General features: G+C 41.1%; 1 protein-coding gene across 5 annotated transcripts in view; it reads left to right on the top strand.

Moving 5' to 3' along the window:
* The first annotated feature begins 6315 nt into the window (after positions 1 to 6315).
* med15.S (mediator complex subunit 15 S homeolog) overlaps positions 6316 to 12045 on the top strand; it is a 29522-nt gene continuing 23792 nt past the window's right edge. For all 5 annotated transcript variants that reach the window (XM_018244100.2, XM_018244101.2, XM_018244099.2 and 2 more), the window contains exon 1: positions 6316 to 6473. In XM_018244100.2, coding sequence (XP_018099589.1) covers positions 6415 to 6473 — 59 coding nt within the window. In that variant the 5' untranslated portion in view covers positions 6316 to 6414. The remainder of the gene's footprint in view (positions 6474 to 12045) is intronic.

Here is a 12045-nt window from a genome sequence, read left to right as displayed (position 1 = left end):
CAGTTTTGGCTCACACTCTCAGATTACTACTAGTACATATTAAATCTTTTTTTTGATATTGGTTTACCCAAGAACTACATCTTCCAATTGCAATCCTCAACATTGAGCCCACTTGTGCAGATCACTTGGCAACGGTTTAAGTCAAAGACCTCTGTGGAGATTTATTGGCCACAGAACTAATGGCAGGAGGAAAGTCAAAGCTAATTTAGGAAAAATGCAAAATAGGCAAGCCAGATGAAGTGGCTTCCCGTTATTGTCTGTTGGTAATTCTGGTTCTCCAGAGCAAGGAACTGTCTGCTTTCTAATTGACTTCACTCAAAACAGTCCCCAGATATAAAATTGGATGAATAGACCTAAAGCAAATATAAAAAATACATAAAACAATTTGGAAAAATCTACACTGTGGGTCATTTTATTCAGGTAGACAGCAATGCTGTGGTTTAGTCATAATTCTAGGTTAAAGTGCAAGTAAAGTAAATACTGGATGTGCCATTGTACTCTTCTAGTGCCTAAAGTTACCATCCTTTTATTCTGGGGTGGTTTGTCTTTTCAGAATCTGAACATCCCAGGTTACTTAGTTATACAGCATGGCAGCTCCATTTTATTTTGCATCCCTTGCAGTGGGTTGAGCATGCAGGTGCCTGAGTACATCAGTGTTTAGAGGACAAGGAAAAGGTAATCACTGGGGGGTGGTTCCAATTTATTAGACATCCTCTAGTAGTTATTAGCATTGCTAATCTCTGATCCCCAAGCTATTCATTTGTCTAGCACAGTGATCCCCAACCAGTAGCTCGCGAGCAACATGTTGCTCTCCAACCCCTTGGATGTTGCTCTCAGTGTCTTCAAAGCAGGTAGTTATTTCTGAATTCCAGGCTTGGAAGCAAGTTTTATTTACATAAAAAAAAGTTATTACGCCAAGTAGAGCCTCCTGTAGACTGCTAGTCCACATCGGGGCTACCAAATAACCAATTACAACCCTTATTTGGCACCTCAAGGGACTTTTTCATGCTTGTGTTGCTCCCCAACTCTTTTTACATTTGAATGTTGCTCACGGGTGAAAAAGGTTGGGGACCCCTGGTCTAGCACTATAATTTTTTCTGGTCTCCCTTGCGGCTGCTTTGTGCACATGCGTAGTAGCATTTACTCTACTGCACAAATAACGGCTTATCTACCTGTGTATAGGTACACATGAACCAAAAGCATGGCCAAAGCATACTCTAAATGACCACAAGTCTTATGGGCTGCTAGTCTAGTAATTTCAGTATGTATGTATATTTTTATTTGTATAGCGCTCCTTGAGGGCAAAGCACTGTACAGCAGAACAGTAAATTAGTAGAACAAACAGGGGGTCATTGCAATAGTAAATACAAATAAGTACAAAAATACAATACAAATAAATAAATTACAGTTACAAAACAGATGAAGTGCTTAGTATCAAGGAGACAAAAGGATGGAGGTCCCTGCCCCGTAGCGTTTATAGTCTAAATGGAAGGGTAACTTACAGACAAATTGGGGGATATTAAGTGCTGTAGGTTACAGTGGGTGCCTGCCATATAAGTGCCAGTTCTCAGTTCAGGTGTTATGCAGGTGCTCCAAGAGTTGATCTTTGAGTTTAGTTCTAAAGACATTAAAGGAGAACTAAACCCCCAAACTATTGAAAAGCCCTACCCCCTACCCTCCATAGTCCCCCCTCCCTGTTCCCCCCCGCACAGGTGTAAATACCTGTAAATGCCCCTAAGTCTTTAATTAACCCTCGATGCAGAGTCGGTGGAGCTCACGGCGCCATCCGCTTTGGGAATCTTCGGGTCCTTCTGCAATTACCAAGGTTGTCGGCACATGCGCAGTTGTTCGGGACCAGAAAATCGCTACTGCGCATGCGCCTAAACGCTGCTTACTTACTGAACACTCCCGAAGCAGTGAAGATGGTGCCCGTGAGCTCAGCTGATTCTGCAACGAGGGGTAATTAAAGACATGGCATTTACAGGCATTAAGACCTGTGGGGTGGACAGGGAGGGGGGGACTATGAAGGGTAGGTTCATCAGTTGGGGGGTTTAGTTCTCCTTTAAAGGAGGATTTTTTCCAGAGACATTCAGGAATGTCTTTCCAAATACATGGAACAGCAAGACAGAAGGGTTTGATGCGGAAAACTGCAGTAGTAGTGGGGGTGTAACCAAGCGGTTGCTCTGATGAGGAGTGGAGGATTCAGTCAGTAGCATATAGAGAGAATAGAGGTGAGATGTAGTTAGGTGCAGAGCAATGAAGGACTTTAAAGGTTATGAGGAGGAGTTTGTAAGTTATTCTTTGTTTTATAGGAAGCCATAATAAGGACTTCAGCAGGAGCGGGCCTGTACCCTTTTAGATGAGAAGAGGAGAATTATGTCAGCAGTATTTAATACATAGGTTGGCCACGTAGTATAAAGTTACAGTGATCTATTCAGGATAGGATGAGAGCATACATGAGCATCTTGGCTGTAGCAGGAGAAAGAAAGGGACAGATTTTGGCCATATTGCGCAAGAGTAAAAGTGACAGGACTTGACAGTGGTGTTAATATGATCAGTGAAAGAGAGAGAAGAGCCAGATTCTACCCTCAGACAGGGTGCTGAGTTGATGGGGTTAACGAGCAGACCACCAATAGAGATAGTAAGTTGGGGAGTAGGACCAGGTTTAGGCAGAAAGATGATCAATTCAGTTTTTGTTAGGTTGAGTTTGAAATGGCACTGGTTCGTCCAGTTGGAAATTGCTAGGAGGCAGTAAGATATTTGAGGCTCGGTTTCAGCTGTTAATGAAGGGTGGATAAATATATTTGGGTATCATCAGCATACAGGTGATAATTAAAGCCAAATGAGCTGATGAGATGTCCCAGAGTGTACAGGGAGAACAACAACTGACCCAGTACAGAGCCTTTTGGAACCCCTACATTAAGAGGAGTTTTGTTAGCACAAGAGATAGTGAATGAACGGTTAGAGAGGTAAGCCAAGATGCAGCCTGGTTATAGCAAATACAGAATTTGCACCAGCAGATGCATTCCGACAGTACAGTATGAGGGTATAACTTATTGTGTGCCCAGAACATTCCTTTTCTGTATATTTGTATTTATACATATGGGTAGGAGGGGCTAACATTGTAGTTGCAAGTAAAATTGTTGTACCATGTTAGCCAGTCAGAAAAATAACAAAAATGGTATAAAGGTGATACCTTTATTGTATAACTAAGATAATCATAGCAAGCTTTCAGAACATTTTAGTTCCTTTTGCAAGATGATAACAATGAAGCTGTCTGTGAGGTGTTAACAAAATGATATACCAGGGAATATGCAAAGGATAAAAAGATAAAGAACAAGTGTCAGATATAAGGAATTTCATATGATCTTGGTGTAGGCAGTTCTTAATCTACATAATTAGCCATAAATACAATGCCTAGGTTCAATACCTTCTTCAGAGAGGTGAAAGTTTTCATTAATTTATACTTCCAACATTTTCTATTCTAAAATTTCCCATTACAATCAAGATTCTTAAATCATTTATGGATCAGTGGCTGTTGAAATAGTATCCTACTGGTGTCCAGTTTCTTATCAGTTATAAAGAAGCGGCGGTGTGTATTTTTGTTTACCAGGCTTTGACTAGTCTCTCCTATTTACAGTCCTCCTGTTGGGCATTGTATTTAGTAATACGTTTTTAAATAAGTTTTTGTTCAGTACCTGTCCAGTTTATGAATATGTCATCTATATAACAGAGGCATGGCAAAGGTTTGGTGTTGCAGGTGGATATGAAATCCGTTTCTAGTTTTGCCATGAGATTTGCATATCGAGGTGCAAAGCATATACTTATGTTGGTTCTCATATGCTGCAGATATTTAGTTATGTGATAGGGTAAACTTCATCAGTTGTATAATTGCATAGGAGGGTAGGCCATGCATTTGCAGAAATTATTTGCAAGCAGCTATACCATCCTTGTCTTGAATGTTTGTATATAGTGATTCCACATCCATTTTTGCCAAATTGGAGCCATCTGGAATCGGTCCTATACCTGCAGGTTATACCTTGTAAATAGCTTGTGGACCCCTTACAACAGGTTTCAAGATCTGCTTGACCCAGCCTGATATGCTGTCAATTGGAGTGCCAATTCAAGATACTATAGGTTATCCAGGGTTATCTTATTTTTGAATTTTAGAAAGTATATAAAGGTGCTTGTTTTGGGGGTCTCTGGTATCAAATCTAACAGATGTGATTGTGTGGCTAGGAGCCTCTTGATTATGTTTTTGAGTCCTCTCCTATAGGCCATTGTGGGGTCAGTATCTAGTTTATTATAGTTTATTATAGTGATTGGGGTTTAATAATATATTGACCTCCATGCAACAGGAACAGATGACAAGAAAGAAAGTCAAGTAGACACCCCGTGCAGGCCTTACTCCCAAACAGTATCAATGTACAGAATTATTTAGGGTTAAATCAGCTATCCTGGCCAAGCAGAAGAAACTGAACCATAATTTGAGCATAAGTAGCAATAAGAAATAATTATCATAACCAGCTGATAAAGGGGGTGCAGTGGTCATTGTGAATACTTTGGGCTACGTTAAAAAAAGAGCCCCGCAGAAAGCTATCAAACTTTATCACTGACGATGGGGGCATGAGGCCCCTGAAACTGAGTGAAGGTACTTCGGGTACACCGAATTTAACCGTATGAATGCATCTTCTCGAATTTCAGTTAACTCATGTCGAGTCACGTGATTATATGAAGATAATACCGACAAGGAATCTTTCAAAATGTTTCAACAAATCGTGAGTGTATTGAACCCTAACTAATTAGCTATCAAACCCCAACTACTATAATAAACTAGATACTGTTCCATTAACACAGTAGATATTGCATTTCAAAGTAAACAGAGGAATAAGTTGCTTTAAAACAGGGCTGTCCAACTGGAGGCCCGTGGACCAGATGCAGTCCTCCAAAGGATTTTTATGGCCCCCAGTCTGTTTAGAGCCTCCATAGACTTTACTCACAACTTTATTTTAATTCAGTCTGGCCCTCCAACATTAATTAGGGTTGCCACCTTTTAGCTCGGTGGAGACCAGGCAGGGCTGTGACGCATAGGAGGCAGACCATGATGTCGGGGGCGGGGCTATGACTCTGTGATTGTGTGATCGCCATTTCAATCTTAGAGAATCCTGCCCGGTTTTCCAAATTTCGAAAACCAGACTGGCAGTATTGACCTGGGCTGTCCAGGTCAAAACTGGACAGGTGGCAACCCTACATATAATTGACCCACTACATATAAGTTGGACAGCACTGCTTTAAACATTCACCTGATTTTTCATTTTCCTAGATTTTACACTACTTATTCCTGGTCCCCTGAAAAACTTACAGTGGGTGTTCGATTTTAAATAAAACCCAGTATTCTTTCTCATGAAACATCGGCTACATGTATGGCCTGCATTGCCCAGGTTTAGGTCAATACAAATTGGAAAGTGAAAGCAATCTTTTCATTGATTGCAGTGGATAATTAACTGCATAAAGCTGGCCATAGGCGCAAAGATCCAGTAGCGTCACTTGAGGGGGGCGGGCCCTGGTGCGTGACGCGCAGCCGGGCCCCGCCCCCCTCCGTTCGGCTGCATTTGGCCACATCTGTCAGTGGCGCGTGAGCTGCCAGGGGGCCCTGAGGGTGTGCGGGCCACCCCTGCTCCCCCAGTAGTTCCGCCTCTGCAAAGATCCGATCGTATGAATCCTCGATTTGTACAATTTTCCGACCGTGTGTGGAGAGTCCCGAAATTTTTCGTCCGGCGGAGATCAAGGTTGTTGGTCGATCAGGCAGGTTAAAAGATTTCTGTCGCCTGCCGATAATATCTCTGCATGATTGCCGATCGTACGATTTTCAGAGGGAGACGGTCACTAGCTTTTGTCATACATAACTTTTGTATGATTGCTGTCAGGGGCAGAACATTGTTTGATCTGTTCTTTTACTACTTTATTTGATCTGAATGGTTAGTAGTGGCAGGTCTGGAGATGGGGAAGTCCGATCTTTCGAATCTTTGCGTCTATGGCCAGCTTGAGTGAAAATTATGCTTAGCAGGCAAAGCATAAATGAAAAATTACATCTCCCATCTTGCACTGGGTACTGCCTAACAGAGAATTCACTGAAATAAAGTAGAAGGTACCAGGGTCGTGAGGAAAAGTACACTTTTCTGATTGTATTTAAGAAAGAAAAAATTGCAAGTTTTCAAACTACAAAGTTCCACCATCTATCTCAAATTCATAGCGGGTTTTTACTTTAAAAACAAGCCACCAATTCTAAATGAGAGCAGTGCGAGCGTTCAGGAAATTCCTGGCTGAACTACATTTCCCAGAATTCCGCTCTTTGCAGCGCTTCCGAGTGGTTTGTGTAGTGTTTAGGCCTTACAGCAGCAGCGGTAGTAGAAGATGGATGCGGATAGTGACTGGCGGAGCGCGCAGTTCAGGCAGAAGCTGGTCAGCCAGATGTGAGTGAGGGGGCGCAGGGTGGGAGCGACGTAATTACCGACAGGCCGGGGTGACTTCTAGTAATTTGTAGGTTATAAATAGTAAGCGCTTACAGGCGTCCATGCTTTGTTGGTAGCCGAGTTCTTTCAGGCTGTTCCCAAGTTGCGCATCATTTTCCCGGAAGGAGGGCTCACACATGTGATAAACTTTTCTTGGGTTACGGCGATCGCTGCCTGAGTTAAAGCAAAGTTAAAGCAAAGTAGAGTTCAGTAGTCTGTAGTTATAATGAACGCTTTCTCGTGCTTGCCTCTGTATGAATTTTATGCTTTTGTTAGATATGGCAGTTTATAATGAGTTCACACACTCTCTCTTATGGTCTTTTCCCAAGCTGATGTTATTGACTGCAGGTGACGGAATCAGCTCTCAATCCCTGTTCTACCCTTTGTGGGGAGGGGTTGTAGCTAGAGCTAAAGGCTTACATTTGCTTTGGGCCAATAAAATGCCTCAGTCTGTTTTTCAATGTGTTCTAAATAACTGTACAAATAAAGCATTTGTCTGCATTTCTTGTTTACATCAGCAGTATTTTCATCTGAATTCAGTTCAGTAAAGCATGGCGTTTCGTATTCCGAAGTCTCCCGAACTTTCCTCAGGCGACTTAGGAATACGAAGTGCCGCGTGTGCTTTAGCGCAGGCGATTTTTCATTTTAGCCGGCGCAAGACAGAGGGAAGGCGTCGCAAAGACGAGGCAATTAGTCTCCAGGTGACTAAATCTCCCCGAATCGCCCAGTGTGCCCTTACCCTAAAAGTAGGGATGCACTGAATCCACTATTTGGATTCGGCCGAACCCCCGAATCCTTTGTGAAAGATTTGGCCGAATACCGAACCGAATTCCATATGCAAATTAGGGGTGGGAAGGGGAAAACATTTTTTACTTCCTTGTTCTCTGACAAAAAGTCACGAAATTTCCCTTCCCACCCCTAATTTGCATATGCAAATTAGGATTCGGATTCAGTTCGGCCGGGCAGAAGGATTCGGCTGAATCCTGCTGAAAAAGGCCGAATCGTGAACCGAATCCTGGATTCGGTGCATCCCAACCTAAAAGAAGCTTGACCGTGTCATTTTAAATCCTGCCTTATGAAAAGTTCACTGCCCCTTGCACGCCAACCTTTGATTTAAAAGCAATATTTTCAGCACATCTTGAATAATATAATATGAAGTCATAACTAATTCTGTCCTTTGTAGCTCTGACTTGCTGTCATTTACTTTTGGAGTCTGTTTCATATTTAGAAATACAATGTATTATTATTATTATATATTTATATAGCGCCAACATATTGCGTAGCACTGTATGTATAACTACATCTTGCCTTAATACAATGTAGCTCTGGGAAAGTTTCCTTTTCTACAGCTCTTGAAGCCAGATGACAGCTTGAAGACATTGACAATTGGTAGATATATACAAGGTGGAGAGTATCGCCAGTCCTGTAACTGTCTCACTGGCGCTCCGTCCTAGCACCAAAATTTAGTAATGCAACTTCACCAAAGTTGAGAACAGACAGAACGCTGAAGCAGAATTACTGCTGATATGCTCTTTTATTTTCCACACAACATGTTTCGGACAGCATATGTCCTTGAAAAAGGACATATGCTGTCCGAAACATGTTGTGTGGAAAATAAAAGAGCATATCAGCAGTAATTCTGCTTCAGCGTCCTGTCTGTTCTCAACTTTGGTGAAGTGACATTGACAATTGGGTTGACCCTGGACATTTGGTTGGCGGAGCGTTTTTTATAATCTTAAACAGGGACAAATGTTTGACCGCGCTCCCCATTAATTCAATTGGCCAGACTTGCTTTATCCGCAATTCAAAATGAATAGGGAGTAGTTTTGAGCAATTTGCTACCTGCCATTTCTGAGCTGGAAATCATTTTTGGTAAAAAAGGTGTGCCAGTGCGTGCCTATTACTTTAACCAACCTGGTATAGTGGGGTTTAATAAGAAAATAAACAAGAACATGTCTGCTTCATTATTTTGTAATCCTTTATTGAATTCTACCGTGTTGTACCACCAAAGCCAAAGAATTTAGGGAGGGGGGTACTTTGTATTTGATTTAGAATTGTGATTTCGACTGAGCTTAGAAAACAGGGAATGTTTTTATCCCTAGAATGAGCAGATTTCTGATCTATCATGTTCGGTTATTGACTAGAGGCTCTGGCATGTTCTATTAACACTATTTACACAGTTTCTTGGTGTTCAATATCCAACCAAGGAACCTTTCAGGTCCCACTAGTGATGGTGCCAGTTTTGCTTCCAGTGTTTAAATAAAACACAATAGATCACAGATCTTTTCACCTGTTAGTAGGAGTAGATAAGAATGGCTACATCTGCACACTTGTTGCCATTTTTTTGATAGGGTAAATTCTTTTTGACTGTTACAGTTGGCAACATTTAAATAGACACATTTAGGGCATAGAGCAGCATAAAACTTGAAGATCCTATCTATTGGTTTCAGGCTTTATAAATAAGTTTTCAAAAAAAAAACAAAAAAACACTGCATTCTGCCTCCTCTCGTAGCAATCAATATAGTATGTGAGAAATGTGTGCCAAGCCCATTGCATTGTGTTGAACTCTTGGAGTAGCTGCAAGACGGCACATTTTCAGGCCAAAATTTCCTCACACCTGTGCTGCCCACTGTTTTTCCTTTGAAGTGAGTGGAAGCCAAGGGAGCTATCATTCACGGGTGCTTTTTCGCATACTGAAATATGCCATCAGCCTAAGGCGCCATTCTAAGAGAACAAAGGGATTTCAAGCAACCAGTACTTGGTTAAGAACTAAAATGAGAAAACAGGCCCATAAGCGACAGGAAATGTTACACAAGCTGTTTTTTATACTGAGGATGCTCCAATATTCACTATGCTAGTAGCCTCAGTCACCTAATCATGCACATTGTGTTGAAGCAAAACCAGTCACTTTTTATTTTAACCATTACATTCCTTTAATTTAAATACAAAGCACACAAGCAAATAGCAGAAAGTAGACAGCACAGACAACCACTTTATTTTCCTTTCAACACCCCAGTCATAAGAAATATGCTGGAATATATTGCAAAAGCACTAACTTAAAGGAGAACTAAAGTCTAACTACAGAAGTAGGCTAGAAATGTTCTACATTATGCCTTGCGCTTTTGTACCAGCCCAAGGCAACCACAGCCCTTTATCAGGGAAGATCTGTGTCTCCAAAGATGCCCCAGTAGCTCCCCATCTTCTTTTCTGCTGATTTACTGCAAGGCTCTGTGCTGTTGTCAATTACTGAGCTTATGGACACTCTCACAATATACAGTACAGTATAGAAATGTCATAATATAAGACTGATTAATAATACAGATAATACTACATACAGAAACCAGTGCAATTCGCATCAGAATGTAATAATCGCCTTTGTAGCATCAGCTAATATTACCCACAAACCTCATTTTCTGCTATAACATTTGCCACAACCCCTAAACTTATCTTCTCAACAGCTGCTCAGAACCCACTGAGCATGTGATTGTCACAGACACTTTCCAAGATGGTGACCCCCAGTGACAAGTTTGAAGTCCTGGATCATAGCTGCTATTGAGAACCTAAAACTTTAGGCTGGTGAAACAAGTTCAATATATAAAATATGGCATTTTTTGCCATATTCATTTTTAGGGTTTAGTTCTCTTTTAAGGCCACTGATGTATCTAATAGTGGCCAATGGTGAATGTTTTTGCTACCAGGCCTGGACTGGCAATCTGTGGGTTCTGGCAAATGCCAGAGTGGTTGCTGTATGGTTCCATAGAAAGTTACCATATAGTGGGCTGGTAGGGGGCTGTTTGGGCCTCTTTGTACTTGGAATGGCAGGGCCTATTTTGACTCCCAGTTCAGGCCTGTTTGCTACTAAGGAATGCAACAAGTAAAATGTACAAATGAACCCCATGTGAGATTGACATAAGATTCTACTGTTCCCAGACTTTTTTTCTTTTCCCCTTACAAAAAATGAACAAGGAGCATTATCTAACAGTCAGTGGTCTATGTTTTGGCATGGAGGGTGGGGTTACGCTAAAACCTGTAATGGAACAGTGTAGAAGTAGTACCAGCAGGAATAACCTAGCCATTCCTCTGTACTAAGCACCATGCAGCTATTATTTTATTCTAGTACTAGGGATGGGCCTTGTCTTGTTTCGCCGTGGAAATGACCCCCGTACACTTGTATGGTGTCGTGCGTCAAAAAAACAAAATTTTTTTGACGCACATAGACTTTAATGGGCATCAGTGTCATTTCGCCGGGTGGCGAATTTTTTTCGAGATGAAACGGGTCAAATTCGCCCCATACCTTTTAAAATGGGAGTAATACCTGTACTTTGATTTGACTAAATTGGAAAACTGGGCAGCAAACTGGAAAATGAGGTTTAATGTTGATAAATGCAAGGTTATGCACTTTGGCAAAAATAATATAAATGCAAGTTATACACTAAATGGCAGTGTGTTTCCTTAAATGAGAAGGATCTAGGGGTTTTTGTAGATAACAAGTTGTCTAATTCTGGGCAGTGTTATTCTGTGGCTACTAAAGCAAATAAAGTTCTGTCTTGCATAAAAAAGGGCATCAACTCAAGGGATGAAAACATAATTATGCCTCTTTATAGGTCCCTGGTGAGGCCTCATCTGAGAGAGTGCAGAGACATGCAACTAAACTGGTTAAAGGGATGGAAGACTGAAATTATGAGGGTAGAGTGTCAGCATTGGGGTTGTTTTCTCTGGAAAAAAGGTGGTTGTGAGGGGACTTGATTACACTTTACAAGTACATTAGAGGACATTATAGACAAATGGCCGGGGACCTTTTACCCGTAAAGTGGATCACCGTACCAGAGGCCAGTGAACCTCAGAACAGTGAGGTTGTGAAATCACTGCCGGGTGATGTTGTTAATGCCTTTAAGAATGGCTTGGATAATTTCTTGGACAGACATTATTTCAAAGGCTATTGTGATACTAAAATCTATAGTTAGTGTATGAGTATATATAAAGCAAACTAAATAAAAAGCAGAAAACATTGAAAAAAATATATATGTAAGGAAGCTTACCGCTTTCCATATGGGGTCCGGGTGCTCATGCTCCAAACCCTCAGCAGGGGGGGAAATACATACAAAACACGAAAAATAGAGCTGGCACTACTCCGGTACCCCAAAAATATGATCAAATCAAATATATAGTATATATAGTTTATGTGAGTGAATGGAGGGGTCAGTGTGTATGTATGGATGCTGGGTTTCATTTGGAGGGGTTGAACTTGATGGACTTTGGTCTTTTTTCAACACAATCTAACTATGTTACTTGTAATTTACAGCGTTTTAAATTATTATTTAATTACATGGAGAAAATCTAATTTGTACCAAATTAATAAGCACACAAAGACAAAGTAGTGTTTGATAAAGGGCTTGATAAGCTCGAAACGTTGCTTAGCTTGAGGCACGAATAAAAGTACTCTTTTTTCACCAAAATCGGAGTGCTGCTGAAATATTTTCTTGTATATAAATTAATAAGCACAGAGACATTAGCTCTAAAAAAAAACTGGTTG

This window comes from Xenopus laevis, chromosome 1S, assembly GCF_017654675.1.
Source record: "Xenopus laevis strain J_2021 chromosome 1S, Xenopus_laevis_v10.1, whole genome shotgun sequence".
Taxonomy (NCBI): Eukaryota; Metazoa; Chordata; class Amphibia; order Anura; family Pipidae; genus Xenopus; species Xenopus laevis.
The sequence above is the reverse complement of the archived record's forward strand: the minus strand, read 5'-3'. Positions and strand labels throughout refer to the sequence as shown.